Source organism: Guillardia theta, assembly GCF_000315625.1.
Source record: "Guillardia theta CCMP2712 unplaced genomic scaffold GUITHscaffold_73, whole genome shotgun sequence".
Lineage (NCBI taxonomy): Eukaryota > Cryptophyceae > Pyrenomonadales > Geminigeraceae > Guillardia > Guillardia theta.
Genome location: NW_005434601.1, coordinates 368,885 through 394,013, shown reverse-complemented (window position 1 = coordinate 394,013; position 25,129 = coordinate 368,885). Strand labels below are relative to the sequence as shown.

Below are 25,129 nucleotides of genomic sequence, written 5' to 3'. Positions count from 1 at the left end.
GTTGCTCCACCACCACCACCACCAACACCTCCTCCTCCTCCTCCTCCTCCTCCTCCTCCTCCTCCTCCTCCTCCTCCTCCTCCACAACCACCACCCGCGTCACCATGGAGCAGGTCTCTGGCCTCAAGGATTGCTTCGCTCCCCTGCGGCAGCTCGTCAACCTCCTCGTGGCCCCCAGCATCCTCCCCATCCTCGACGAGGTACCGTTACCCCCAGCCCTAGCTCGAGCTCAGCAGTGGGGCAGGTGGAGCGAGGACAGACGTACCCCAACATCGACCTCCGTCTCCTGCTCGCCATCCTCGAGAAGGCAAGAGGCACCTTCCTGTGCTCCCCCCAGTGACGCTGCTGCTTCCAGTCGAGAGATCCAGGGCAAGGCATCTTCTTCTCGCAGAGTACGAGCTCGACTCGTCGCAAGGAGGCATCGGCTCTCGCCTCCTTCCTGCCGCTGACGTGCTGGAGCAGGTGGACCTGGTCATGAAGAAGATGCGGGATCTAGTTTGAACCACCCGATGCCCTCACGGTGAAGGCCTAAACCCAACTGCCAAGTTTGGCCCATCACCCTGGCAGTGGCACGCCGGTGATCTTCACTTGCCGTACTCTGACGGACTCTTCAACTTCGGTGCCACTGCGGCCCGTTCAGTCCTGCCGGGCCGCTGAGCCTCCGAGTCGGTGCCGGGAGTTCAGTCAGCGATCAACCGTTTCACGGTTGAACGTTGCCAAGTTGGCCCGGGCCCGCCGGGGCCGGGCCCCGGCCCGGGGCCGTATCCTGATGCCTCCAGTGCGGCGGGGGCTATGAGATATATCCTGTGTTCCTTCATCGAAGAGACATCTTTCCGTGAGGGTCATACTCCATGGAAATTTCAAATAAAGTTCATAAAACCCACCAAATTCAAAGAGGAAAATCACAGTATAATGGATATTTTGGTGAAAATACTCAAATTCTGTGCTGATTTGGAGCACCTGCTGGGAGAATTGAAGAAGGAAGGCACCGAAATGACCGCATGTGAGTTTGCAACATGATTCCTCATGAGGGGGGGAGGAGGAGGAGATGAACGATGATGAAGAAGCGACTTATTTGATTCATCCACATGACTCGTTCATCATCAAACACGTGTTGAATGCATGAACCACCATCACCTCCTTGCCCATGACCTCGTCATTCATCTGCTTGAATCTTCTATGAGCGCCGTTTTATATGAACCTGATAATCTTGAACTATCCCTGAATTTTGTCTGTTTTTGTTTATTCTTATTTTCATCTTGGCATACTGTATCTTGGTCATGTTTGCCCGCGCAAACATTCATCAATGCTGAGTTTTCATCAATGCTGAATTGTCGATTCGTATGTTTTTTGGTTGTTATCTCATCACACAACGAGAATGAATGAAAGTTGTTAAGATTCAAAACATCGAACGTGAATTTCCGTGTTGTGATTTTCTTTTTCGTGGTGTATACATGAAGATAGAAAAATGTGTTGGGTAGCCGGTCAGTTGATCGGTTCAATTTTCGTGTACGATGTGAAATGCCTTGCACATGAGATGTTCATTCTAGTCCATGATTGCATGATCATTTGCATTTTCTTCACAATTACTTCAAGATTATTTGATGCAGTAATATGTTTGGCGGTGTACTTGCCTGTGTACATAGTATTGTTTCGTTTTCCATGGTTCTTAATGTTTGATCGCCTTCGTCTCGATGATCTGACGCTGCATCGAACATATATTATCATTCTGCGCATTGCAAGAGACAAGGTCATTAATGAATGTCTTGAGTCTTGTGCACCTCACACAAAAAGCGATAATCCTTGGGCTGGGTTGCTGATTCTGATGACAGACGGTACCTTCTTTGGAGGAGCACCTGAGGTGTCCAGCAATAAGAATCAGAAGAAGTCTGTCTTGCTCGCCGTGGGCGCAGCTCTTCTTGTCGTGGGGGTTGTGGTCATCGCTTCTTCTCGCAGAGTTTCTCTTTCTCAGGTCGACAAGGACGATGGCACTGATGCGCTGATCAACGCTGTGCTCGTTGCTCGGGGGGACTCTCTACCCACCAAGTTCGTGGCTTCCAGGCTGAACATCAACCCACAGCTTCCCTTCCTCGGATCTTCCGCCTACAAGTCCAAGCACATCAAGGCCATTCACCGCAGGAGACCAGCGTTGAAACAGGCCAGGCTCCAGTCCCTTGAACTGGATCCTGCTTCCCAGTTCTGCGCTGATCCTGCAGACTGCGCCAGAGACCTCGACTACTTCAAGGCGGTGAGTGAAGCTGCTGTTGTTGTGGTGTGGATGGAAGCTTCTGACAACGCGAGCAGAACGCTATCTGGCATCAGGCTGCTCACGACATGATCGGATCCACCGGCCCCATGGGGTGAGCGCTTTGCCTTTCCTGATCAGTTGTGCTCGCTGACTCATGTGCCAGACCCGCGTTCCCTCCCAACATGGACGGAGTTGCCGGCAAGGTGCAGTACGCCTGGTGCGACCCTGAGTTGAACCCCTCCTGCCGATAAGCAGTATCTCCTTCTCCTCAGAAGTATTTGTATGGATACTTTTGCTCTGTTTGAAATTAAATCGCTCAGAAACAAAAATGTCATGAAATCGTCTCTTTCGATGTCACGCAGTGTTGTCACAGGTGACGTGAATCATTCTACTTGCACAAGAGATTCATTAACCAATATTCCACAAACCTTACGCCATTCATTTGGAGCCTTTATTCCGCAATACATCATGTACATCACAACTACTTTACACGGGCGCGCGAGTGGCCAACTTGCCAGCACGACCTCATACTCTCTCGAACGCACCGCCAACAGCTGAGGACGGCATGCTCGACTTAACCCTCAGCCTCTCGATCACCTTGGGTGCCACTTCGTCCGGTGCGCATGCGCTGCTCCACCCTGCTGTCGATTTTATGCCCTTTGTAGAGGCCCCGGGGGTTCCTGACCCGCCCAACCTTCCCCCCAGGAGGAAAGGAGGAGCATTGGCAGAGCTCCCTGAGGGCAACATGTCCAGCACAGGCCCCCTGTTGAACTCAAAGTTCTGTGCGCGCGACTCCTTTGGAACTCGACTCGTCTTCTTCTTTGCCTCAATAAGCCTGAGGTTGCGAGCATGGCCGAGGGCAGAGACCCTGACATCGCACGAGAGCCGGCGGTTGCCCCTCACAAGGTTGGCCCAGGGATCATGCGCGTCCATGGACATGGCGATGGGCCCGTTGGGCATGTGGTAGGAGGACCTCCAGGGAGCCGCCGCCATGTCGGTCGCTGCCGTTGCCTGGCCCTTGAGAAGTTCATAATGCGACTGTCCAAAAGTTCAGGAAGGCGTCGAGTAAATAGCCCGGCAATAGTTCTATGTAAAGTTCAGGTTCAAAGTTCATGTGATCGGGGATGCGGGCTCCGATTCTGCTGAAGGGTCAGGGGTCGTTTGACGGGAGGGGTGGTGGATTTCATAAGCTGAGTACCCCTCATTTTATCTTTTATCACCCTACCCTCAGACACCATGACCCTACCTCACCGACAGACGGCTCTTCGGAAAGAAAAAATCTGGACCCCCTCCCTTTTCCATTCCCACCCCCCAGTTTGACCAGACAACCACCCCTGTACCCTACTTTATCTCTCTCTCGGTCTCACCAAGGGTCATCGTTGCCGCAATGCTCTTCTCCAAGCTTGTGAGTATCGCTCATGCCGCCCGTTTCCGTGGCCTTCCGGCCTCTCCTGCTATGCAGAATCTCTCCTCATCATTGTCCCCTTCATTCTCTAGCGTTTGTGCCCTCTTCTTCCCTCCACTCCAACGTTGGCTTCTGATTTCTTATCTGGTCGATTCGCGCTTGTCTTACACCTGGCCCCCTCTGTGCGGATGCTTCCCTCTCACTGTTGTATTTCTTCCCGTATTAACTTCGTATGACCATATTACTTCTTTTGTACTTCTCTTATTGTTGTGATATCTCTTCGTCGCAACCATGGTCGTTGTGAAAAGGCGTTATCGAACTAGTTTGTTATGAAAGTTCTCTCAATGTTTGACCTTTTTGCCACTCTACAATATTCAGTTGTTCTAAATTGATGACCATATCCATTGTCTCTGAGACAATTTTCTTGATCCCCATGTTCTTGATCCCCTGTTTGCAATACTTCTTGGTTCTGTATTCCCTTGAGGCATCAGAATTGTCTGAACACGAGGTGTTCGACTCCTTTCTTGCAGGGTAGTTTGTTTCTGTTGACTGCGAAATAGATTCAAACAACTCGTAGTTCCGATTTTTTTGTCTGTATCCAATTGATAATCTCTGAGAGTAAGGTCAAATACTTACACTTTGTCATCTGGTTGTGAGTAACGGTGTTGGTGCATGTTCCTGAAAACAAAATTTCACAAGTATCACTGCCTGACAATTTGCATCAGGATTGCTCCTTCCCTGCCTACTTCTACACTCAGCCCATGGCTACTGGACCTGGCTTCTACGACAACTTGTGCCCCCAGTCCTGGCAGGATGGCTCCGCTGCCACCTTCACCCTCCAGGATCCCCACCAGCAGAGTAAGAGCTTGTTGATGTTGGTTGTGAGCTTTACCTGACCTGCTTTGTACAGCCTTTGACTGCCCGGGCAACTAAATTAGTTCTAGAGGATCGAGCAAGAAGCTATGTTGGCTTAATGAAATGACTGAGAAGTATTCGACAATTGATCCCACTCTTGCACGTCCGCATCCGACCTGTCTTTTAGTCGCGTCCTATCTCGAGGTACTGGACATCAACAACATAGTCTGCTTCTCTCTACACTGAGGTGAATACAACTGCACGAAGTAATTCACGCACTTTCCACTTTCCGATTTAAGTGCAGGGTTGAGTTCATGCTCCACTCTGAGAGATATCCATAAAAAATCGCGGGCGAGGATTGGAAAGTGACATGACTACTGTTTCTTGAGCTGGACATTGCAATATTGAAATACAAAAAGCTGTTTGTACACAAACAATAAAGAAGGAACTTGTAGACAAATATTTTGTGGAGATAGTCATTTTCGTCGCTTTGTTGGAAGGCATGACAAAATTGAACATCATGGCAAACATTACGCTTGCAAAGGGTGTGAAGAGCTTGCTGACTGATGTTTCTCTTAGTCTCCCCAAACTCACTTTATTACATGTCAATGGCACAGTGGAGAACTCTGGTCCATTGGTCTGCATGGAACGGAGTGTTGTAGTTGTATCCAATGTAACAGACGGTACCCAAGTCATAGCGGATGACGAACGCAACAGTAGCCCCCAGAGTGTCGAGCATGGACTTGCCGCCAGGAGGGAGAGATCTTGACTTGACAGCATAAGTCTCTATTGAAGCCTGCTCCACGCGAGACGGGAGGTACTGGAAGGGAGTGTTGCGGACGTTGCGGTCGTTACGGTAGTAAGGACCGTTCTGATAGTCATCGGTCAACTGGAATCCATAGACATCGTTCATGAACTGCACAGCAACGTAGTTGCCCAAGAAGACCACCTGCAAGCACGACTCTGTGAGGACCAGAGGGCGAGGTCACCATGTGCGTGCTTACGTTGTTTCCAGCAGCAGTGTAAGCACGGAGATCAGTCTTGGCGGTCTCACTGATACCAGGGTAGCGAACAAAAGGCGGCCAAACCTGCCGGATCAGGTTAACATTACCCGGAGTCAACAAGAAGGTGGAAGGCGAGGCGGAGGAGGGTCAAGGCTCACCAGGCAGTGAACAGCCTGATCCCACAAGACAGCCCGGAAGGTGGCATCATCCAGGGAAGTGAAGAGGCGAACCATCTGTGACAACTTGAGGACAAGAGGCAAGAAGTCGCTGTGAGCTCACAGTCTGATAATTGTGCTTTCTGATCTCCTTGGCGATAAATCCGGTCTCGTGCTTGTTGTCCACGGCAAGTCCGGCGTACATGTAAATCTGGTCCACGAAAGCTGTCGCAGTGTTAGTCATGCAGCAAGGTAGCGCCCTCTTCTCCTTGCTGCCACCCACCAGAGGTTTGCAGGAACGAGAGCTCGGTGGTCTGCTGCCTGTTAGCGGCCAACTGCCAGCAAGTCTCAGAACAAAGATGACCGACGGACGTCAAGGATCAGAGACCATGACATATCAGCATCATCAGGTCATCACAGACAGAGAGAGGACGGTACAACACTCTAGTCTCCTTATTTCATGACTCATTCCATACAGTCCGCAATGAACAGCATAGCACAGCCCTCAACATGCTGGGTCCAGAGTATCAGAGGAAACCAACCTTCGAAGCCGCAGAGGAGGAGGAGGAGGATCCCTGCCATGCTGCCAGAGCGAGAAGGACGACGAGAGCGCCTGCTGCGCCGGCTGTGTTGACGGCGCGTGAGGAAAAGGAGGACATGGCGGACGCGCCAAGGGGCAGGCGACGATTCGCGCCTGACCGTTACAAAATCCAACCGAAACAGGCTGGCCCGGGCCCGGCGCCCGGGCCCGGCCCGGCCTCCGACCGTACGGCGTTAGTGACAGCCGCGGGGCCGGTGAAGCGGCCTGCGGCTCATAACCGACGGAGTACAAGTTTGAGTTACTCACTGAGTCAGCCCGCCTGCAGGAGACTTGGTGACCATGCCAAAGTAACTCCGAGCGGCCCGCCGGCCGCCGGGCGGCCCTCACCGTCAGCCTCCTCGGACTAGGCTGTGAGTCCGACGGTCAGGCTGTGGCACAGTGACTCACCGTCACCGTGACCGGGTCGGTCACGGTCCGATCACTGCCGCACCCGGCAGTCACTGCGGCACCCCCCGGCGTACGATCTCGGACTCGCTCGGACCGTCGGGTCACAGCCTGTGTCCGGCGTCGGCCCCGGACCGAGTCGAGAGCCGCGGCGCGGCCGCGGGCGCTCGCCGGGCCGCGTCAGTGTGCAGTGCGGCCGCCTCTTCGGAGCCCGGCCTGCACCGTCCGAGTCACCGCCGGTACGGCGTAAGACGGTCGGACGGTCAACTGTCACTGGCTGTGCGGCTACGGTCACTCAGTGTGCCGATTGCCACCGCCGCTGTCGGAACTTACTAACTGTAAGTTAGTCACTCCCGTACTGAGTGATCGGGCCCGACGGTCACCCGGTGTGAGGCGTAGTCACACACGAAGAACAGGAGGACGGGTGGTGAGAGAGCCTCATAAAGGTATAAAACTGGTTTCTAAGGGGGTGGTTTCTCACTCATCTGATGGGATGGGTGGGGGTATCCTCAATACCCCCCTTTCTAAACAAAAAAAATATGGTAAGGGTACTTTGTTTTGTACAATGGGGTGGGGGTGTATAAATCATGATTGGTGGGCGGCTAAATGGGGGGCCAGGGGGAGACAGGGGTACTTGAGTGTGAGTACTTAGAAATAGTAGAGGTAGGGTACTTTCATAGGGGTACGTTTAGTACAAAATTCTGAAAAATAGTATGGTAGGTATGGAGGAAGGGGGGTGATGAACTGAAGGGTAGGGTACCAGAATGGTGTGGTTTGGGGTGCAATTGCAGTGATTGGGTGGGGTATGAAGGCGTAGCTGGTACCTGGCCCTTTTGAGGGGGTAGGGTGATCTAATGTAGGGTTCTATTTAGAAGAAGGTTTTATGGTCCGAGGAAGTGGTGGGTGTAAATAGTAAAGAGTAGGGGTGATTTTTAGCAATTGGTGGTCCATGACCATTGGGGTGGGTGATGAGAAAGGGTACAGTGGGTACGCCTGTTTGTCTCTCCGAAAGTGCAAACCCAAGTTGTAGAAGAGCGAGAGAGTCTCAGGGGAGAGCACGACGAGCAGAACAAGTTCAGAGACACGGGTCAAGACACACAGAGAGGAGGAAGACAGGCAGACGAACAGAACTCTTACACTTGGAAGACGAGGCGTCAACGAGGAAGACTTGTAGGAACCTTTTTGTCATCAAACGAAACCCGCGCTTCGAAGCTTGAAACATGTCTCTCATCAAGAGCATCGCTACAGGAGCTATCGCTCACTCAAAGGGACTTGTCGTCCCTTCCCTCAGACCTCCTCTGCTGCAGAATGCAAGCTCGATCAGCCGAGCCTCCTACAGCGCGATGAGCCCGATGGTTGAAACCATGGTTGCTCCCTCTCAGACACAGAAAGTGAAGCTCGTCATCTTTGACAAGGATGGGACCCTCATCTCCTTCGACGCAACTTGGAGCAAGTGGGCAGACGATCTGATCTCTCGTTTCGTGAGCAAGTGCGGAGAGCAGCTGCGAACTCCTCTCGCAGACACCCTTGGGTACGACATGGAGTTGAGGAAGGTACGCGGAGAGAAGTCGCTCATGGCGTGGGCGGCGCAGCCCTTGATCAGAAAGGCGGTGGAAGCTTGTCTGACAGAGCAAGGAGGGATGAAGGAAGGAGACGCAAGGGAGGCGGTGAGGGAGTGCTGGGCTGAGTGCGAGGAGGGAGAGGTGTCCCCCATCAGCAGGTGCACCAAGACCTTGTTCCAAACGCTGCACAGGATGGGCATCATGACTGGGGTGTGCACGTCGGACGCGAGGAGGCCGACGGAGCTGAACCTGCGGAGCCTGGGGATTTCTAGCATGGTGCATCATTCCATCTGCGGGGATGACTCGTTCAACGTGCCCAAGCCAGCGCCGGACAACGCGTGGAACTTCTGCAAGAAACTCGGTGTGAGGCCGGAGGAGACGATCATCGTAGGAGACACCAACGCTGATCTGCGGATGGCAAGACAGCGGGGGTGGCAGGAAGCATCGGGGTGCTGTCCGGCGTGGGGACGGAGGAGGATCTGAGGGGGAACGCGGATGTGATTGTAGAGAGTGTGGATAGCGTGATCGAGCTCGTGAGGTGATGGGGATGATGAGAGGAGAATGAAGTGAGTGAAACATCGTCTGCTCCCTCCTCGCCTCCCTCCTCCTCTCCCTCCTCCTCTCCTACTTTACATATGCCGGAAGCCTCGGGGTCGAGTCGTCCTGAGATCGCATCAGATATCAACACGTCATCACATTACGGCTACCTCCTCCTCCTCCTCGTGTGCGGCATGAAACCGGAGCTTCTTGACTCCCTCCTGCTCAGCAGTCACTTCACTACCTCCTTGTTCGATCTCCACCTGCTCCACCGGCGAGTTCTCCCATCCTCCCTTCGCCGGCTTCCTCCTCGTGTAGCTGCGGGTCCCGAGGTCTGGGGTTGCCATCCTCGCGTCGCCCCGCAGACTGGTGTCCCTTCGATGAGTCAGGGGGATCTGAAGGTGCAGAGACTCTCCCTGCCCAGCTGCTCCTCACCTCTGAACCGCCACCGCTGAGATCATGTCGGCCGTGGCTGCCAGCATCCTCGAGGTTGGCGACATGCCGGACCAGTCGACCATGGGGCTGCGGAGGCTCCTGGGCAGGTTGAGGAGGCGCGAGGAGAGAGGAGGAAGCGAGACCTGCGATCGTCTTCGGGCCACTTGGAAGTCCTGAAGTGATCTGACGGCAGCCGTGAACAGCTCAGCAGGCGGGGGAGGAGAGGAGAGGAGAGGAGAGGAGAGGAGAGGAAAAGAGGGGAGAAGAGAGAGGAAGCAAGGCGGGAAGGGATCACAGCACCTGGAGGATTCCAGGACATCTCAGCTCTGATGGGGCTCTGCTGGAGGGGATGGTACGGCTCTCTGTGAGCAAGAGGAAGAGAATGACTGTGGTAGTTTCTCGGGGCTCTTTCTCTCGGCTCCTCCTCCTCCTCCTCCTCCCTCAAAGCATGTCCCCTCCTAGTCTCCTCCAGCTCATTCTCCAGCTGCCTTGCCTGCTGTAGCGATCAGCCCTGCCGAGGGTGAGTAGACGAGACTCACGGCCTCTGCTCCGAACTTGCTGAGGTCGTCCAAGCGACCGCCGAGCTCCCTCACGTTGTTGCTGAGGAAGGTGAGAGAAAGCGAAGGAGGGACGAGGGAGAGAGACCAGGAGGAGAGGAGTTGAGGGGAGAGGAGGACAGGACAGGACAGGACAGGACAGAAGAGGAGAAGAGAGGGGAGGGGAGGGCAGGGGAGAAAGAGAAGGGATGGATAGAGAGAAGGAAGGGAGGGAAGAGGAGGGAGGGAGAGGAGGGAGGGGACAGCAGGAGGATCAAGTGAAGTACCTCAAGTCCCTCACAGACGAAAGGAGTCCCAGCAGAACCTCGTCGGGCACCAACATGGTGACTTTTGTCGCCTGCCTGCCCTTGGAATCCACAGCTGCAGAGGCTCCGTCGTTGTTGTAGTCTGACAGCACTGTGAGAAGGGAGAGAATGACGAGGAAAAAGGGTGGCAGCAGGAGAGGGAGGAGGGAGAAGGGAAGGAGGGGGGAGGGGAGAGGGAGGAAGGAGAAGGAAGGGGGGAGGAGGCAGGAGGCAGGAGGCAGGAGGCAGGAGGCAGGAGGCAGGAGGCAGGAGGCAGGAGGCAGGAGGCAGGACGGGGGAGGGGGGAGGGAGGAGGGGGGAAGAAAGTGGAGGATGTGCGACTGGCTACTTGCTCTTCGGTTGCTGCCGAGGGACTGGAGCGGCGGGTTCTCGTCCTTGCTGACGTCCTTGAAGATGACCTCAGAGGGCGACTTGCCGTTGAGCTTCTGAGCTGGAGGATCGCTGGAGAGGGAGCCCTGGCTCTTGGTCTTGCCTCCTGCGATGAGGGAGGAGGCGATGACGGAAGACTGCCTGTCGTCGTCCTGCTTGAGGGAGGAGAAGCCCGAGACCTGGTCCTTGTCCTTGCGGAAGTGACGGTCGAGGATGGAGGAAAAGCCGAGGAGGCGGAGGGGAACGCGGAGGGAGAAGAGGATGCCCTCGCGGAACTCGAAGGCCATGGGGTCGACGGTCTCTTGGTTGCTGACGTCATCGTAGGTCTTGGCGATGATGGCAAGGAACATGTTGAGCATCACAAAGAAGGCAACGAAGAGGAAGGTGATGTAGATCAGCGGGCCCAGGTACGCGTTGCTGGCGTTCAGCTGGTCGATGTCGAACCCTCCCAGCAGAGCCTTGAACGTGTTGACGCACGCGCTGTAGCTGGGAGGAGGTGAGCTGGAGAAGACGAGGACGAGGAAAAAGACAAAAAGAAGGGGGAGGAGAAGGGGCAGGAGCAGGAAGCAGGAGGAGCAGAAGCAGGAAGAGAGAAAGCATAGAAGAGCTTACAGGGCCTTGTAGTCTGAAATGTAGGCACCGAAGGAGACATACATCGTTTGCGCGTAGGCCCAGAGGACAACAAACAAGAGGCCCGCGAAGATAGAAAGATTTGCCCCTGCCTTAGCGATTGTTTCTGCCAGAAGCATAATCATCATCATCATCATCATCATCATCAACAACAACAACATCAACAACACTATCATCATTATCTCTTCCTCTTCCTCTTCATCTCCATCGTCGTCGTCATCATCATCTGCTTCTCCTCCTCCTCCTCCACGCATGTTCACCTATGAGCTGCTCGGCAGCAGAGCTGAGGAACTTGAGGAAGGAGAATATCTTCATCCAGGTGAAGAGCGCGTTAAAACCGTTCCAGGAGGCGATGAGGTTGTAGATGCTGCCGACGTAGTCGAAGTCGACATACTCCACAGCACTGCTGACCGGGGTGGAGACAAACGTCTGCGTCTCAAGAAAGAAGATCACCTTGTAGTAGAGGGACACAAGGAAGAAGAGGTAGTTCATAAGGTCGACCACATTCCAGAAGTACCCAAAGAAGTCCCAGCTGAGCAGATACACCTTGTAGCAGGAGTTGAAGATGGAGAAGAAGACGATGCCGTACACAACCGCATCCATTATCAGCAGGAACACGTCGTTGGCCCTAACGTACCCCATCCTCATCGCCCGGAGGCTCTGGTAGCCCACCACGAAGCCGTGAGGCTGGAACTCGAAGACGAGCCGGACGGAGAGGAACGTGTTGAGCTCCTGGTTGTAAATGACCCAGTCGAAGACGACAGCGCGCGTCTGCCTGTCTGTCCACCTCATGGCCTTGAGCGCGGCCAACATGCTCTTGAACTCGTCGTTGGAGATGTTGAGCGGGAAGTCCTGCACGTATCCTCCCCCCTCGTACGTGATCGGTGTCGTGCTCCCTCTCGACGTGAAGGACTTTGAGTTGAGCTCCTTGGCGCTCTTGTACGGGAGGGGAACCACCGAGATGGTCCCGTTGTCAATCTTCAGCCCCTGGATGGTCTCCTTACTGATCGTGGCGCTCGGCATCCTGGGATAGCAGGTTGAGATGCCGTCGGTCATGTACAGGTTGGTCCCGTTGTAGCTCCCCTGGCTGATCACTCCCCCGTACTCCTGACTCGACATCCTCCTCGGCACCTCGCACTTCTTGGGCTCGATGCGAATCTGGCGGAGGCGAGGAGGCTGGACAATCAGGTTGTTCTGCAGGACCCGCCACTTCACCCCCTGGAAATCCGGCTCGAACGAGCTCCCGTTGTACCAGTTGTACTGGAACAGGAACTGCGGGGGAACCTCCGTCATCCATGCCCAGAAGTCATCAATCGATCCGATGTCTGCGTCCTTCCCGTCAGCCCGCTGCCAGGAGTCACTCCTCCTCTCCTTCCTCCTCTCCTCCATGTTCTCCCCCGTGGCCTCCCTCCTGCCCTCCCCTTTCCTCTCCCTCCTCTCCTCCCCCATGCCCTCTGCCATCCTCCTCCGTCTCTCCACTCCCTTCCCATTGCTCCTCCTCCTGCTCTCGCTCTCCTCCCTCTCGCTCCCACCCACTGACCGCCGATGTTCTTGAAGTAAGTAGTCGAGATGTAGGAGGAGCCAGTGACAGTCCCGTCGTACACCTGGTGGATGAGGTCGTACGTCTCCTCCACGGGTCGCTGCTGCAGCGAGCTAGCGCTGAAGACGGTGAGGAAGACGATGTAGATCCAGAACTCGTGCGCCTTTGATTTGCGGAAGAGCTTCGAGACCTGGTCCATGTCAAGGCTCTCCTTGTACCTCACCCCTGCTGCGATCGACAGCCTCTTGGCAAGAGTGTTCCCTCCTGCCTCGACTTGTCATCGGACGAGACGGCAGCTCTTCCTCCTCGCTCACCTTGCTGCAGGAGAGCCATACTCTTCTGCTTCTGCAGCTCCTGCTCCCTGCATCAGCAACGACCAGCCACCGTTTCCCCTCAGCTCACATAAGTTCCAGGCTTGCGTTGCGAGCCCCCATTGCTCTCTTCCTCCTTCGCCATTGCGTCCTCACAAGGATCTGAATGCAAGCTGGTCGATACACAAACAAACTCCGACGGTCACTGGGGAGCTTCAAGGGCTCGAGGCACGTTGAATCGTCCAGCTCATGTCCGTTTGCATTGCTGCCGTTCACTTCAGACCACCAGGTGAGCCGCCGACACGCGTCTACAGCTCTTTGTCTATCTCACAGAGGCTCTCTTCCCTTCTGCAGATGCTTCTTCTCAGTCTTGTATTAGCTTTTGGGTCCCTCTATCTCTGCAGTAATAGAGGAGTTCCTGGATCTAATCTGTTCAAGCTCGTTCTGTCAAAAAGCAGACTTCTCCTTCTCTGACATTCCATGAAGCATTCTCCTGCTCCTCTGTGATGTTTCATACATGGCACATCTGCTGGTGTTGAGCCCTTCACTTGGTTGCCTATCACACCTAACTTTCATTTGATACTTCTCCCACTCCTATCCATATCCTTTCCCAAACTTTGCAAATCAGTTGGAAATCTGATACTGTCTTCACCCTCTCTTTGCTGGTACTTCTGATATCATCTTCTCCCTCCTCCTCTTCCCCTCTCCTCCTCCCCCTCCTCCTTCCTCCTCCCCCTCCCTCCTCTTCCTCCTCTTCCTCCTCCCCTTCCCTCATCATCCCCTACATTGTTTCGGTTTGTCAAAACACCCTACCTAGGAAGAATCAATCATGAACTACCCCTACCCAGTGTGAAAGCAACCAACAGCAACACTACCCTCACTTTATACCAAAAATCACCCACCTTTACTGGTACTTTACTGAACATCAATTGTACCCCTACCCACTTTGTTGATGGTAACCCCCCACACTCCCGACGAATTCCCCGGGTCAGAGCCCCAACAAAAAGAATCGCAACATCAACAAGAAGAGGAGAGGAGAGGAGAGGAGAGGAGAAGAAAGGAGAGGAGAAGAGAGGACAGGACAGGACAGGACAGGACAGGACAGGAAACGAGAGGATGTACAGTCAAGAGGAGAGGAGCAGGCTGCGTAGTGCACTCAATTCAAAGTTGTTTCCAACTGTAATAAATAAAGATGTTCCTGGACGTTTGAGTTTCCTCCAAGATAATTATCAAAGAGGGAGGAGAAGGAAAAATCGAACTAGGAGGGAAGGAGAGAGAAATGCTTAACTGTTAACTTGGTCATTCTTTGTCTTGGCTATCTTTCCCTCCAGCCTCCTCACCCCTAGTCTCGTTTTCCTCCTCTTCCCTCCTCTCTTCTGCCTTTTCCTCGTCTCTCATCCACTCCTCCTCCCTTCCCTTCCCTTCCCCCTCGTACTGCGCCTCCCCCTGTCCCTCTTCCTGCTTGTCTTCCTCTCCTCTTCCAACCTGCAGCAGTTGTCACGCACTTCTCGCTCCTCTACCACACTTGCCGTTATCCCCGCCAGGCTCAGAAGTGCCGCGACGTGACTGCTGATGCTGGCACCTGTTCTGCTTGTGATGACAAGTACTCCTCTCCTCCTCCTCCTCCTCCTCCTCCTCCTCCTCCTCCTACTCCTCACTTCCACTCTTGTCCTCCTTGCCCCCTCCTCTTCCTCGCTTCCCCTTCCGCACGCTACCATAGCTCGTGTCGCCATCTGGATCAACCGCAGCTGCGTCGTCACCGGCCAAGAGATGCTGAGCTTGCGACGAGTTCACTTCGAGCACATCGTTCCGCAAGCCTGCGAGAGGAGGGGAGTGAGAGGGGAGGAGAGAAGAGAGGAGGAGGATACGGAGGAAGAAGCTTCCCAGGTTGTACTTGAGGCAGTCCTGGCTCTCTCCCACACACATCTCTGCACGTGAAGTCAGGGGCGACAGGCTCGAGCGGCAGCTCCACAGACCGACGTGATGCCGGAAGTTGAGCGACTCGTCCTGGAGCTGCACCAGCAGACCCTCGACCTCGTTGGACAGAGGGCGGTCATCCAGCCTGATCATCTGTGCTGTCGTTACCTCACCGGGAGGGAGGGAGGGAGGGAGGGAGGGAGGGAGGGAGGGAGGGAGGGAGGGAGGAACCGCGATCATCTCCGTCGACAGTTTGAAGAGGTTGACCCCCCTTGCTCTTTCTATCTCCCTGACTCGCTCGCCTGCTCCCAATGTCACGCAAACCTGAGAGGGGAGAGGGAAAGCCTTTCCGTTCTTCCTCCACCACATCAGATTCTTCGTCAAGATGCTGAGTAATGCACGTAAGTATCCAACGTCCCAACTCTCCTCCTCTATCACTAACGTCATGTGCCCCCTGTCTCCCCTTCCTTCCCTTCCTCTTCAACTGCTCTTTCCCTCTCCTCGTCACCTGATCGCTCTCTCATTCTGCACGGAGCTCTTCAGGACTCCCGCGCGCTCCCCGCCTGACCACGATCAGTCGTCTGGCTGCGCAGACAAGTTTCAGGAGAGATGAGCAGAGCCTCACCACCCTGGAAGTTGGGATTGAACAGTTGGAACGGGTTCACTTGGGGGTCGCCATGGAGCTCCTGGAAGAAAGCGTCAGGTGGGGAGGAGGACGAGCAAGAGCTGGACCTTGATCCTCCCATCGTTGAAATTCGGATAGAACAAGCTCTTGAGGGCTACGAGCAGACTGTGCCTGCAAGCCCTGCCTCAGGAGGGAGCAGAACTTGCGACAAAAAGCTCACAGTCGATGCTCCTTTGAGTTCCACTCGCCCAGCGGGTTCGACTCCTTCGCCGATGTCACGCGAGCCTCCTCGACGCTCCTCCCACTCACCGTCATCAGCAGATAGTGGAAGTCAACAAGCCCTGCGAGTCCTGTTAGTCTTCTCCTCCCAGCAGCGCAGACTGTCTGCCTGTTCTCGGATTGATGAAGGGATGGAAAGGAATGTTCGAGATGAAGTTTAGCTTCGGCGCTGGCCACATCCCATGAGCTGCGGGAGAAGCAGCAGAGCATCGGCACCTGCGTTGGGGTAGCTGCTGGGTATCTTGATGGAGAACTTGAAGGCCGCATGCTGCACGTGCCCCGTCAGCCCTCGCGGGTCTTGCTTTGCTACTGGACCTGGAACAGACCAGAGCGAAGGAAGATGACGCCGTGCCATTCTTAGAGGACAGAAACGTGAGATGTTTCATGGGCAAACATTGACATGAGATACCGAAGAGCGAGCCCAAGGAAGGGAGCACATATACTCCGCTCAGTACATCTCCTGCTTTTGTTCTAATCGCCTCCAGTTCCTGCGGGACTTTCGTCGGCTCCCGTTCTCCATCTCTTCCCCTTACCTCCCACAAGAACTGATCTTTGACTTGAGGCGTCACACTCTCCATCGCTGATCGCCACTCGCTCTCCTGCTCGAGTCTCTCAGCTCCCTGCTGCTGCCCTCTGCCATCACCTGGAGTGCTTTGGTTACCGCCCTCATGTCCAGGAAGCTGGAATCAGCATCGTGGTCCGACGCCTCCTCTGACAGCATAGTCGAGACCTTGAGACCTGCTCAGCGTCGTCAGGTGAAGAGCTGCAAGCTGAGCAGGAGAAGGCGAGACGAAGCGAGAGGAGCAACAGAAGGAGAAAAACGAAGCAACGGGAGGGAGACGAGCAGGAGGGGCAGGAGCAGGAAAGAAGATGCCATGAACAGGAGGAGCAGAGCGAGTGAGCGGAAAGTTGAAGCTCTGGGGATCAAGAAGCTCTGCATGAAGCTTGTCGCGCTTCAGCAGCAAAGGCTCCCTGCGCTGCATGGCTGTGCTGGAGCATGGACATGATATTTCGCAACTTGCAAGTATTACGTCTGAAGTTTTACCCACTCCAAAGTTTCAAAGTTTCAAAGTTTCAAAAGTTTCAAAGTCTTTTTTTCTTTTTTCTTCAAACAAATAGCGGGAAACATGAGACGGGGAAAATGGGGGAGGAGAGGAGAGGAGAGGAGAGGAGAGAGCTGGAAGGGGAGCGAGAAGGAAGAGGAAGAAAGAGGGAGAGGAAGAGGATGATATTCAGAGAGAAGCGAAATGCCAACACAAGTAAAGTGATCGATCTTGATGAGAGGCAAGGCAGGCGGGCAGACTGCCACAGAGAACAACGGGGAAGCAACAGGGGGACAGGGAGAGATATGAGTCCGAGATAGGAGCAGAGAAGAATGAGGCATGGTATCGAATAAACGAAAAATAGTTGGATTCCTATTGGAATTGAGCGGGAATCGCTTTCATTTCTGTAGTATTGTGAGCGTTTACTCATGAGTTGTTTGAGGATTGTATGGTGGCAAGGCAGGACGATAGATGAAGATATGATAAGGAAGCAAGATACCGAAAGGAAAACTCAATTAGATGAGTTCAACCTGATGATCAGGGCGAGGTCATGATCAATGCAGACAAGACAGTTCCTGCTGTCAATATCATAGCCATAGAATTTAGACATCTCAAGTATCAGCTAAGAGATAAGAGGAGAAGATTCTTCGCCTACGGATTGTGCAGACAGGAGAAGAGTAGCGGGTCGATGCGATGACATCTGATGCAGGAATACAAGTGGCTCATGGAAGCATGGCGTAGAGCGACCTCCCAAGTAGACGAGAGAGTGAGTGTGGTTGAAGGAAGCGAGAGCTCAAGTCAGTCGAGGAAGGTTGAGGTTGATGGGTAAGTTGTTTGTGGTCCAAAGAAGATGCACGAGGATGCGAGAGAGCGAAGCAAGGCTGACGAGGGGGGGAACAACACTGCCGTCAACAGGAAGCCGTCGCCCGCTCATGCCAGCGAGGGAAGGGGCGATGTAGAGATGTCGAGGCTGTCGATAGGAGAAGCGACGGATCGGCTGGTTCAGATAGGAGAAGCTCATGAGAACGGTATGGAATGCGACGAGGAGGACGAGAGGTCTCAGTTCCTTCCCAACTCCATGTCTTCTTCTCGCCGCGGGATGATGTCTCGTGTCAGTGGTACCATTGCCATGATCATCCGGCATGGTTGCGGGAGGCAGGTGAGGGTCCGCCGTGCTGACGGCGGGGGCTGAAGTTGGAGGTCGCAGGTGCTCGTCCTCGTCATCCTCTCCACAGCCTGCTGGATAGTCATCTCCTTCTTCGTCCTCCCCGTCATGGACGCCAAGGATCGAGCCCGCCTCAAAGTCCCCGAGTCGCTCTCGGAGGTGCAGGAGATGTACGGCATGCTGGGGGAGTACAAGACGAAGCACTACTGGGCCATCCTCATCGGGTTTGCTATGGCCTACCTCATCAAGATGGTCCTCGCTCTCCCAGGCTCTCCTCTCTTCAACCTTCTCGGAGGAGCGCTCTTCGGCGTCCCCGTCGGCTTCATCGTCTGCATGGCCTGCACGAGCATCGGCACAGCCTTGTGCTACGTCTTCTTCCAGACCTTCGGAGGCCCTGTGGTACGCTGGCTCCTGCTGGAGCAGCTGGTGAGGTTGGACGAGGCAGTGCGGCATCACAGGCGGAGGCTGTTTTACTACCTCACAGTCATCCGCATCTTTCCCATCACCCCTAACTTCTTCATCAACCTTGCTGCTCCCTTGATTCGCCTCCCCCTCGTTCCCCATGTGGCGTCGGCAACCATCGGTTGATCCTTGCTGCCATGGCGCTTCTGACGCTTCCCGCAGGCCTCGCCCCCATCACCTTCCTTACGGTGCAGGCAGGAATGACGCTGTCCTCGTTGGAGAGCCTTAAGGTCTCCTCCTCTCAATCGTGCTGCTCGAGGCTCACGCACGCGGCACAGGATGCGGTCGACAGAAGGATCCTCATCACCCTCGGCGGGCTCGCGATCTTCGCGTCGATCCCTCTCCTCTTCCGGTCTTTCTCCTCGTGCGATCTCCCTCTCCCTCACTGCAGCACAGGAGGAGCGTTGAGAGGTCTCTTGAGAGCTTGTCCGACACCGAGCCAGGTCTGGACCTCTTCCTCTGCGCTCTCCTCATCTGATCCTCGATGTATCAGTTGTTGTTCCAGAGGTTCTCCGGGCTGATTCGAGCATATGAACTCTCTTGCCTGACTAGGTTCCATAAATGTCGTTGTCTTGACCTCCCTCTTCCTTTCCTCCCCCAAACCCTCCCCAGCCTGTCCCGTCCGCCCTCACATCCTCAGCTAGCTGCCCGTCTGATTGCAGAATCGGGTCCAAGGCAGGCATTCTGAACTCGAGCACGCGGTCGAACATCGACGAGTTAGTCGGAGTGATGGTGGTGAAGGTGACGTTGAGTCGCCTCCCTCCCACTTCGATCACTGCCGACTCATTCATGCGGACGAGATCAACTGGGGACGACGAGATGTTCTCCCCCGTCAGGTAATTTCTCATTCGCTGAATCATCCTCGCAATCATTAAGTTCGACTGCAGTGACCCAGGAGAGGCCCTGCCCAAGTCCTCCTTCACCAGCAAGCTTTCGTTCTTCGCCTCCCTACCCCCCGACTCGTCCCCGCCTGCATCCTCTGCCACCTCAGGAATGATGTACAAGCAAGGGCCACCCTCCTTGCTCACTGCCAACTCCTGCAAGGTGCTGCCGTTCCTGAGGAACCTTCCTCGACATACGGCTCGTTGGAGCTCACTTGGGATGCCGGTGCTGAGCCTCACCTCCTCCTTGATCTCCTGGATCGTTGTCTCCGTCTTCCTGAGCAGGTTCAAGCAGAGCATTTCTTTGCTGCTTTGGTTGTACACCTTCACCACAAGAGGGACCCAGCCTTCCCCTTCAGATATTCTCCGCATCTTCTCCGCACTCTTCGTCTCCTCTCCTCCCTGACTCCCTACCTCCTCTCGCTGCCGACGCATCCTCGCCTCCTGCTGCTGACCGCTGAAAGGAACCCAGAGCGAGCCGTTGGCATCCTGACCTGCCGCTCGCTGTTGGATGACGTACTCCAGCACCTCGCCCTGACTTGCAGCCAGCACTGCTCGCATCTTCCAGGCAGCTTCAGGTAGCGCAGAGCAGTTACCAGCAGGTTTGCTTGTATGGTTGAGAATGTGCTGCTTGAGAACAGACGTGTGCTCGTTGATGAACTGGCAGTGAGGACACCCGTACCACTTGTCTGCATCCTTTGACGTCAGAAGGAAGAACGTTTCTCCCAATACAGAAGATCTGTACGCTCTGACATCATCCAACGCCGTGCCGCGCTCCCTCCAGGTCCCATCGGCCGATCCTCCTCGCAACCTCATCACGCTCCTCGTCTGCCTTCCACCCGCAAAACAATCGTTCATTGCGCCCATTGAACGCACCAGGAGCAGCAACAGAGCATGTGGCCGCCTGCCTAGCTTAAGGCCGAGGAACAGGCCAGATGCTCTACTAGCAAGAGCAGCAGACATCAACCCTTTCTCCTTGAAGATGCTCTCAAGTCTCTTCCTCTAGTCTTTTCCTCCACCTCCTCCCTTCCTCTAGTCCAAGGCTTCCAAATCGTGCAGTCAGGGCCAGTTCATCGATAGTCCTTGAGCCGAAGATCCAGGTCTGTAGAGCAGCCGTAAGGATGCGTCGCCTCTCTCCTCCTCCCCCCCCCCCATTCTCCTCCCCCTGCCTCTCCTCTCGTCTCTCCCTCTCCCTCCTTTCCTCCTTCTCTCTCCCCCCTCCCTCCCTCACTCCCTCCCTCACTCACTCCCTCCCTCCTTCCCTCCCTCCCTCCCTCCCTCCCTCCCTCCCTCCCTCCCTCCCTCCCCCTCTCCCTCTGCGTCTCCGTCTCCGTCTCCGTCTACTTCGCAGCCCCTGATCCTCTGACTTGCGGCTGCTCGTTCATGTTCGGACAAGATTTTTTCAGGAGAATACAAGGAACCGTTGAAACAAAGAACCGCAGGAGGGAATCTCTAATACAAGGAACCGGTAAAATAAGGAACCATTGAAGAAAAGGGCCAAGGGTCGCCATGGGGTTGCGAGCAGCGGTGAGTGAGAGGAGGAGCAGGAGCAGGAGCAGGAGCAGGAGGGAAACGAGAGGGACGATGAGCTTTCATGGAGGCGTATGTATTATGTTGAAGATCAGAGTGGATGGGAGTGGAGTGATGATGTCAAGATCGGTATTAGACCACAGCCTTGTTGGTCTTCTTCGCTGGAGCTCTTTGCCCTCATCGAGAAAATGTTTCTACGTGTCTGAGGGTTTGGGTGCTGTTTTGTTTCGATGCTTCCCTTTTGATCAGTCGTCTTGTCTTGATGTTCAAGTGTGAGATATTTGAACTTGCATGTACGGCGTTGAGATGTTGAGATGAGAGTAGTGGAATTGAGAAATCGGATCTTGATTCAACGACTTGCAGGCTGTATTCGCCGCCCTCGTACTATGTCCCCTTCTCCTCGTAGAGAGGATGCCGTCCCTGATCTTCCAGGTTTACTTTCATCCCCTGCACTTTGTGAACTGGTGAGGCAACTCGTCTCACGATCATGCTTGTCAGCGTGGGGATGTGCTTCTTGCGCAACAACGAGGTGCTCGAGTGTCGTCGCTCGAGCAGTTTGGAGGGCAGAAAGTTCAGTGGGGTGAGTGAGCGCATGTTTTGCTGCCCCTCGTGCTCACCTGCTCCCCAGAACCGCTGCGGCCAGAGCATCCGCAGTACTACCCGAACGTTGTGAGTCGCCGCTGCCATGGGGCCACGCATTGTCAACGGATTGACTAGGTTCGACAGATTTACCTGTACACTGGTCCAGAGACTTCGCTCTATGGGCACTCGAACTCCATCACCAACTTCAAGAGCGTCTTACGAAAAGATCACCCCGAGGTGGCCGGCATTGTGAGCCTCGAGTCACCCGCACTGACACTCCTCCTGAACCAGGTGATGGTGAAAACGTTCGGAGATTTTCGAACTGCTACAATCAGAGCTGCAGCGTGGGATGAAGCTGCACATACTATCGGTGACTGATCAATGTTGGAGATGCACGATTCTTACAGGTCGGTGCAGTCTTCCCTTCGTTCACCGATTATCCGGACCTGCACATGATCTCCAAGACAGACCTGCGAGGTTACGCATCCTCTGGTGATCCGCAACTTGATGTACTTGGACCGATGTAATCCGAGCGTCAGGAAACAACATCGTCTTCCTCGGCGGGTTCGGCTCCCTCTCGGTCATCAACGAGATCTTCGGGTGCTTGCTTCAAATGGTGCTCCAGTCGTGTCAGTGACACTAGCGGGTTGCAGGTGGCAAATCCGACCAGTGGAATATCAGGTGACAAAGGCAGCCTTGGAAGATGCTGTTCTAATCTGCCCGACTGGTCAGGATGGTCCCTTCTACAGGTCCAAGAGGAATGTTCACAACACGGTCTTCGCGGGCATGCCCAGCATGTTGGAATCAGGGAGGGACAACAGAATATATGGAGTTCACTTGGGCTCCCTCCCTCCTGGAGCAAGATCCTACTACGACTCTATCGGAGACAGGTATGTTCGAGCTTTTTTTGCTATCTCTTCGTGATCTCACCGCTGCTCGTCATCTTGCGCTTTGCTGATCTCCTTTGTCTTTGAGCAGTGTGGTTTGGTCCGTCCGCTATGATCTTGGGATGATCACATACGTGGGGAACAGCATGGAAGCCTTGACTGGAGAGGCCCATCACACATCGGTAATTTGTGATACAAGTAAGCTGCTGCCAGTAACAGCTGTTTGTAGGATGGCCCTTGCTCGCTGTGCGATCACGGCTCTCCGTCAGCTCAGGTGAGCGTTGAGGCAGCATATGTTCGATTTGACATGATGTGTTTGCCAGTGGCGGAGAATCCTCCAAGCGGCTGTAGCCTTGTAACATGACGAATAAAAATAGATCTTCTAGATCGGGTTGAGGGATGGGGAGAAAACCGAAACGCAGACACGATTGAAGTTTTTCGAAACCGTTTACGTAATCACATATACAAACGGATAGCTTAGTTTCCCGGGCAATCGAAGGCTGTACAAAGCAGGTCAGGTAAAGCTCACAAAAAATCAACAAGCTCTTACTCTGCTGGTGGGGATCCTGGAGGGTGAAGGTGGCAGCGGAGCCATCCTGCCAGGACTGGGGGCACAAGTTGTCGTAGAAGCCAGGTCCAGTAGCCATGGGCTGGGTGTAGAAGTAGGCAGGGAACGAGCAATCCTGTCACACAATGTGAGCCCTCCACAACCGTTGGATACCACAGGATGCGATCAAGGGAACAGGATATTGCTCAGACAAGTAATGCAGAACAAAACAGAATTTTCCAGAGAATTAGAAAACAACACTGAAAACGAAGATACGATCCGATTAAGAACAAATCGTTTCATCGCTTCGTTTTTTGTCCCAAAGCAAGGCAACAGCAACTACAGGCGAGTGAACCAGGATGCACGATCTTCAAAACAAACAACGTTTGTGAAAAATCTTAGAACATGAATCATAATACTCGTTAAGTCAGACGGAGCAAAGCGCTAGAAGCACCTCGAGTTTTCAAACGAAACAACGAAGCTATCCAGCAACGTTTGAGAGGACAAAATGGATGGGGGCACACAATTGAAGAATACAACAGGATACAAGGATGAATACAAGAAAGAAAGAAGAGAGGGAGACAGGGAGACAGGGAGACAGGGGAAGAGGCGCAGCGGAATCGGGAGGAGGAGGCGAGCAGGAACTTACGAGGCGGGAGAACAGCATGGTCTAGACGGCGGGCGGGACGACGGCGCCTCTTAAAAACCCTGACCCTTCGCCAAGAGCCATATTAAATCATCTCCCTCATACCCCTTCGCCCTCATCCCCCTTCCCTGCCCCCCCTTCCCCCCTCTCACAGGCCCGCCCCAGCAGTGCCGCTGCCACAGCCCCTCATACCGCCCTCCCCTGCATCATCCCCCTCACTCTTATACCCTCATCCCCTCCTGGCCCACCTCAATCTCGGTATCGGGGGGGCCGCCATGTCGGAGCGAGGGCGGACGCGCGCGTTCCTGGTGATGGAGGTGATGCGAGAGGCGCTGGCGAAGGACCCCAAGGAGACCATCCACCTTGAAGTCGGCCAGCCCTCCTCCCCTGCACCCAGGAAGGTGAGAGGACAACGAGAGGAGAGGAGGAGAAGGAGGGAAGGCAAAGTGGAGGAAAGGAGCGGAGGGGGTGAGGTTGAGGGTAAAGTTGGAAGCAGCCAGGATAGAGGCGAGGATGGATGTTGTTGTTGACAGAGCTACAGGTCAGGGAAGCTGCGAGCGCCGCATTGCAGGGGGAAGAGAAGCTGGGCTACACAGAGGCAGCAGGGGTGCGGGAGCTGAGGGAGAAGATAGCAGGGCACTATAAGACAAGCTACGGGGTGGAGGTTGATGCAGGTAGTGTGCTGGTCACAACAGGTAGCAGTGGAGCCTTCATCGTTGCCTTCACTGGCGCCTTCGACCATGGCGATCGGGTGGCAATGGCTTCTCCTGGGTATCCGTGCTACCGCAACATCTTAGAGGCTCTCGGAGTTGAGGTGGTTGAGCTGCCAGTGGGGGAGGAGACGAACTGGCAGCCAACTCGCGCCATGCTGGAAGAAGCGATGAAGGGAGGGAAGATCCATGGGCTCATCCTCGCCTCTCCTTCCAACCCCACGGGGACCATCTTGCGCTCGTCGGAGATGCAGGACCTCTGCTCCTGCTGCTCGACTCACGGCATCCGCCTCATCTCCGACGAGATCTACCACGGCATCATCATGGAGGGCCGCGCCGACTCGGCGCTGCAGTTCAAGAAGGACGCGGTGAGCGTGCGGAGAAGGTGGAGGAGGCGCAGGGGGAAGGGGGAACTGAAGGAGGAGCAGGTGATCATCAACAGCTTCTCCAAGTACTACTCGATGACAGGATGGCGACTGGGATGGATCGTCTGCCAGGATCCTCAGCTTGCTCAATCTTTTGAGAATCTCCTGCAGAACTTCTTCATCTCCGCTCCCACCCTCTCCCAGCTCGCTGGTGACCCTTCCTCTCTCCTCCGCCTCCCTCTGACTGATCTCCTTCTGACTCGCCTCCTGCTCCTCTTCCTCGTCTCGTCGACTCTCTTTGCAGGAATTGCTGCATTTGATTGCATAGATGAATTGGAACAACATGTCGAACGGTACAAGAAAAACCGAGAGGTGCTTAACTCCTTCTCCCCCGCCTCCGTCCTCCTCCTCGGCTTTCTCTTCCCCTTGTTCCGACCAGCGATGCTTCATTCCCTTCCTTTCTCGCTGCGTCTCCTCACAGCCTTGCAGGTTCTCCTTAATGGACTCCCGAAGGCTGGCTTCCACGAGCTCAGCAGGCCACAGGTCCTTGTCCGCAATCCTCCTCCTCCTCCTCCTCCACCTCCCTCGTACG

At 54.7% G+C, this 25,129-nt stretch overlaps 13 protein-coding genes across 13 annotated transcripts in view; 7 read left to right on the top strand and 6 right to left on the bottom strand.

Moving 5' to 3' along the window:
* Positions 1-501, top strand: part of SEC15 — a gene marked incomplete at both ends in the record, with an annotated part of 5,171 nt that extends 4,670 nt beyond the window's left edge. Inside the window, 2 exons of the mRNA XM_005826693.1 lie at positions 114-200; positions 463-501. Coding sequence (XP_005826750.1) covers positions 114-200; positions 463-501 — 126 coding nt within the window. The remainder of the gene's footprint in view (positions 1-113; positions 201-462) is intronic.
* A 967-nt stretch (positions 502-1,468) lies between these two features.
* GUITHDRAFT_164880 (hypothetical protein) lies at positions 1,469-2,568 on the top strand (the record flags this gene model as incomplete). Its single annotated transcript, XM_005826678.1, has 4 exons — positions 1,469-1,484; positions 1,833-2,248; positions 2,305-2,360; positions 2,412-2,568. 4 exons carry the CDS (start codon positions 1,469-1,471, stop codon positions 2,497-2,499), a joined length of 576 nt encoding a protein of 191 aa, XP_005826735.1. The 3' UTR covers positions 2,500-2,568.
* A 205-nt stretch (positions 2,569-2,773) lies between these two features.
* GUITHDRAFT_143324 (hypothetical protein) lies at positions 2,774-3,241 on the bottom strand (the record flags this gene model as incomplete). Its single annotated transcript, XM_005826677.1, has 1 exon — positions 2,774-3,241. The coding sequence occupies one exon, from the start codon at positions 3,239-3,241 to the stop codon at positions 2,774-2,776; it is 468 nt and encodes a 155-aa protein (XP_005826734.1).
* Positions 3,242-3,631: 390 nt separating this feature from the next.
* GUITHDRAFT_154362 (hypothetical protein) lies at positions 3,632-4,644 on the top strand. The gene is made up of 3 exons (XM_005826676.1): positions 3,632-3,653; positions 4,379-4,511; positions 4,564-4,644. The coding sequence occupies exons 1-3, from the start codon at positions 3,636-3,638 to the stop codon at positions 4,584-4,586; spliced, it is 174 nt and encodes a 57-aa protein (XP_005826733.1). The 5' UTR covers positions 3,632-3,635; the 3' UTR covers positions 4,587-4,644.
* Positions 4,645-5,088: 444 nt separating this feature from the next.
* On the bottom strand, positions 5,089-6,338 carry GUITHDRAFT_164879 (hypothetical protein). The gene is made up of 6 exons (XM_005826675.1): positions 6,210-6,338; positions 5,951-6,002; positions 5,792-5,892; positions 5,671-5,745; positions 5,513-5,596; positions 5,089-5,457 (listed from the first exon to the last, which is right to left on the bottom strand). The coding sequence occupies exons 1-6, from the start codon at positions 6,324-6,326 to the stop codon at positions 5,107-5,109; spliced, it is 780 nt and encodes a 259-aa protein (XP_005826732.1). The 5' UTR covers positions 6,327-6,338; the 3' UTR covers positions 5,089-5,106.
* A 1,534-nt stretch (positions 6,339-7,872) lies between these two features.
* On the top strand, positions 7,873-8,756 carry GUITHDRAFT_114247 (hypothetical protein; the record flags this gene model as incomplete). The annotated part of the gene is made up of 2 exons (XM_005826674.1): positions 7,873-8,577; positions 8,637-8,756. 2 exons carry the CDS (start codon positions 7,873-7,875, stop codon positions 8,754-8,756), a joined length of 825 nt encoding a protein of 274 aa, XP_005826731.1.
* An 82-nt stretch (positions 8,757-8,838) lies between these two features.
* Positions 8,839-13,043, bottom strand: GUITHDRAFT_114246 (hypothetical protein; the record flags this gene model as incomplete). The annotated part of the gene is made up of 14 exons (XM_005826673.1): positions 8,839-8,877; positions 8,922-8,972; positions 9,015-9,126; positions 9,187-9,285; positions 9,330-9,369; positions 9,487-9,679; positions 9,726-9,786; positions 10,010-10,130; positions 10,377-10,903; positions 11,030-11,153; positions 11,308-12,394; positions 12,580-12,851; positions 12,902-12,941; positions 12,990-13,043. 14 exons carry the CDS (start codon positions 13,041-13,043, stop codon positions 8,839-8,841), a joined length of 2,820 nt encoding a protein of 939 aa, XP_005826730.1.
* Positions 13,044-14,197: 1,154 nt separating this feature from the next.
* Positions 14,198-16,596, bottom strand: GUITHDRAFT_143321 (hypothetical protein; the record flags this gene model as incomplete). Its single annotated transcript, XM_005826672.1, has 15 exons — positions 14,198-14,383; positions 14,404-14,480; positions 14,557-14,826; positions 14,875-14,968; positions 15,140-15,203; positions 15,324-15,378; positions 15,441-15,501; positions 15,548-15,611; positions 15,661-15,704; positions 15,750-15,781; positions 15,936-16,034; positions 16,120-16,207; positions 16,253-16,318; positions 16,363-16,457; positions 16,542-16,596. The coding sequence occupies 15 exons, from the start codon at positions 16,594-16,596 to the stop codon at positions 14,198-14,200; spliced, it is 1,350 nt and encodes a 449-aa protein (XP_005826729.1).
* Positions 16,597-18,104: 1,508 nt separating this feature from the next.
* Positions 18,105-18,910, top strand: GUITHDRAFT_76179 (hypothetical protein; the record flags this gene model as incomplete). The annotated part of the gene is made up of 2 exons (XM_005826671.1): positions 18,105-18,510; positions 18,552-18,910. 2 exons carry the CDS (start codon positions 18,105-18,107, stop codon positions 18,908-18,910), a joined length of 765 nt encoding a protein of 254 aa, XP_005826728.1.
* A 27-nt stretch (positions 18,911-18,937) lies between these two features.
* Positions 18,938-20,128, bottom strand: GUITHDRAFT_114243 (hypothetical protein; the record flags this gene model as incomplete). The annotated part of the gene is made up of 1 exon (XM_005826670.1): positions 18,938-20,128. One exon carries the CDS (start codon positions 20,126-20,128, stop codon positions 18,938-18,940), a length of 1,191 nt encoding a protein of 396 aa, XP_005826727.1.
* A 642-nt stretch (positions 20,129-20,770) lies between these two features.
* GUITHDRAFT_164877 (hypothetical protein) lies at positions 20,771-22,628 on the top strand (the record flags this gene model as incomplete). Its single annotated transcript, XM_005826669.1, has 12 exons — positions 20,771-20,797; positions 21,164-21,232; positions 21,299-21,380; positions 21,429-21,469; positions 21,527-21,619; positions 21,674-21,752; positions 21,800-21,874; positions 21,922-21,982; positions 22,036-22,272; positions 22,361-22,451; positions 22,499-22,543; positions 22,593-22,628. The coding sequence occupies exons 1-12, from the start codon at positions 20,780-20,782 to the stop codon at positions 22,626-22,628; spliced, it is 927 nt and encodes a 308-aa protein (XP_005826726.1). The 5' UTR covers positions 20,771-20,779.
* Positions 22,629-22,699: 71 nt separating this feature from the next.
* GUITHDRAFT_154359 (hypothetical protein) lies at positions 22,700-23,488 on the bottom strand. The gene is made up of 3 exons (XM_005826668.1): positions 23,466-23,488; positions 22,820-22,952; positions 22,700-22,769 (listed from the first exon to the last, which is right to left on the bottom strand). The coding sequence occupies exons 1-3, from the start codon at positions 23,481-23,483 to the stop codon at positions 22,747-22,749; spliced, it is 174 nt and encodes a 57-aa protein (XP_005826725.1). The 5' UTR covers positions 23,484-23,488; the 3' UTR covers positions 22,700-22,746.
* Positions 23,489-23,737: 249 nt separating this feature from the next.
* GUITHDRAFT_158389 (hypothetical protein) overlaps positions 23,738-25,129 on the top strand; it is a gene marked incomplete at both ends in the record, with an annotated part of 2,454 nt that continues 1,062 nt past the window's right edge. Inside the window, 4 exons of the mRNA XM_005826667.1 lie at positions 23,738-23,863; positions 24,004-24,540; positions 24,601-24,909; positions 25,027-25,080. Of these exons, the coding sequence (XP_005826724.1) occupies positions 23,738-23,863; positions 24,004-24,540; positions 24,601-24,909; positions 25,027-25,080 (1,026 nt within the window). The remainder of the gene's footprint in view (positions 23,864-24,003; positions 24,541-24,600; positions 24,910-25,026; positions 25,081-25,129) is intronic.

Excerpts from the sequence above, each read along its gene's own strand:
- GUITHDRAFT_164879 (XM_005826675.1), bottom strand. The coding sequence starts at position 6,326 with ATGTCCTCCTTTTCCTCACGCGCCGTCAACACAGCCGGCGCAGCAGGC. Across the intron at positions 5,893-5,950 it reads CTCGTTCCTGCAAACCTCTG|CTTTCGTGGACCAGATTTAC; the intron begins GTGGGTGGCAGC and ends ACACTGCGACAG. Across the intron at positions 5,458-5,512 it reads ACACTGCTGCTGGAAACAAC|GTGGTCTTCTTGGGCAACTA; the intron begins GTAAGCACGCAC and ends TCGTGCTTGCAG.
- GUITHDRAFT_154359 (XM_005826668.1), bottom strand. Across the intron at positions 22,770-22,819 it reads CCAGGATCCCCACCAGCAGA|CCTTCGATTGCCCGGGAAAC; the intron begins GTAAGAGCTTGT and ends TGCTTTGTACAG.
- GUITHDRAFT_154362 (XM_005826676.1), top strand. Across the intron at positions 4,512-4,563 it reads CCAGGATCCCCACCAGCAGA|CCTTTGACTGCCCGGGCAAC; the intron begins GTAAGAGCTTGT and ends TGCTTTGTACAG.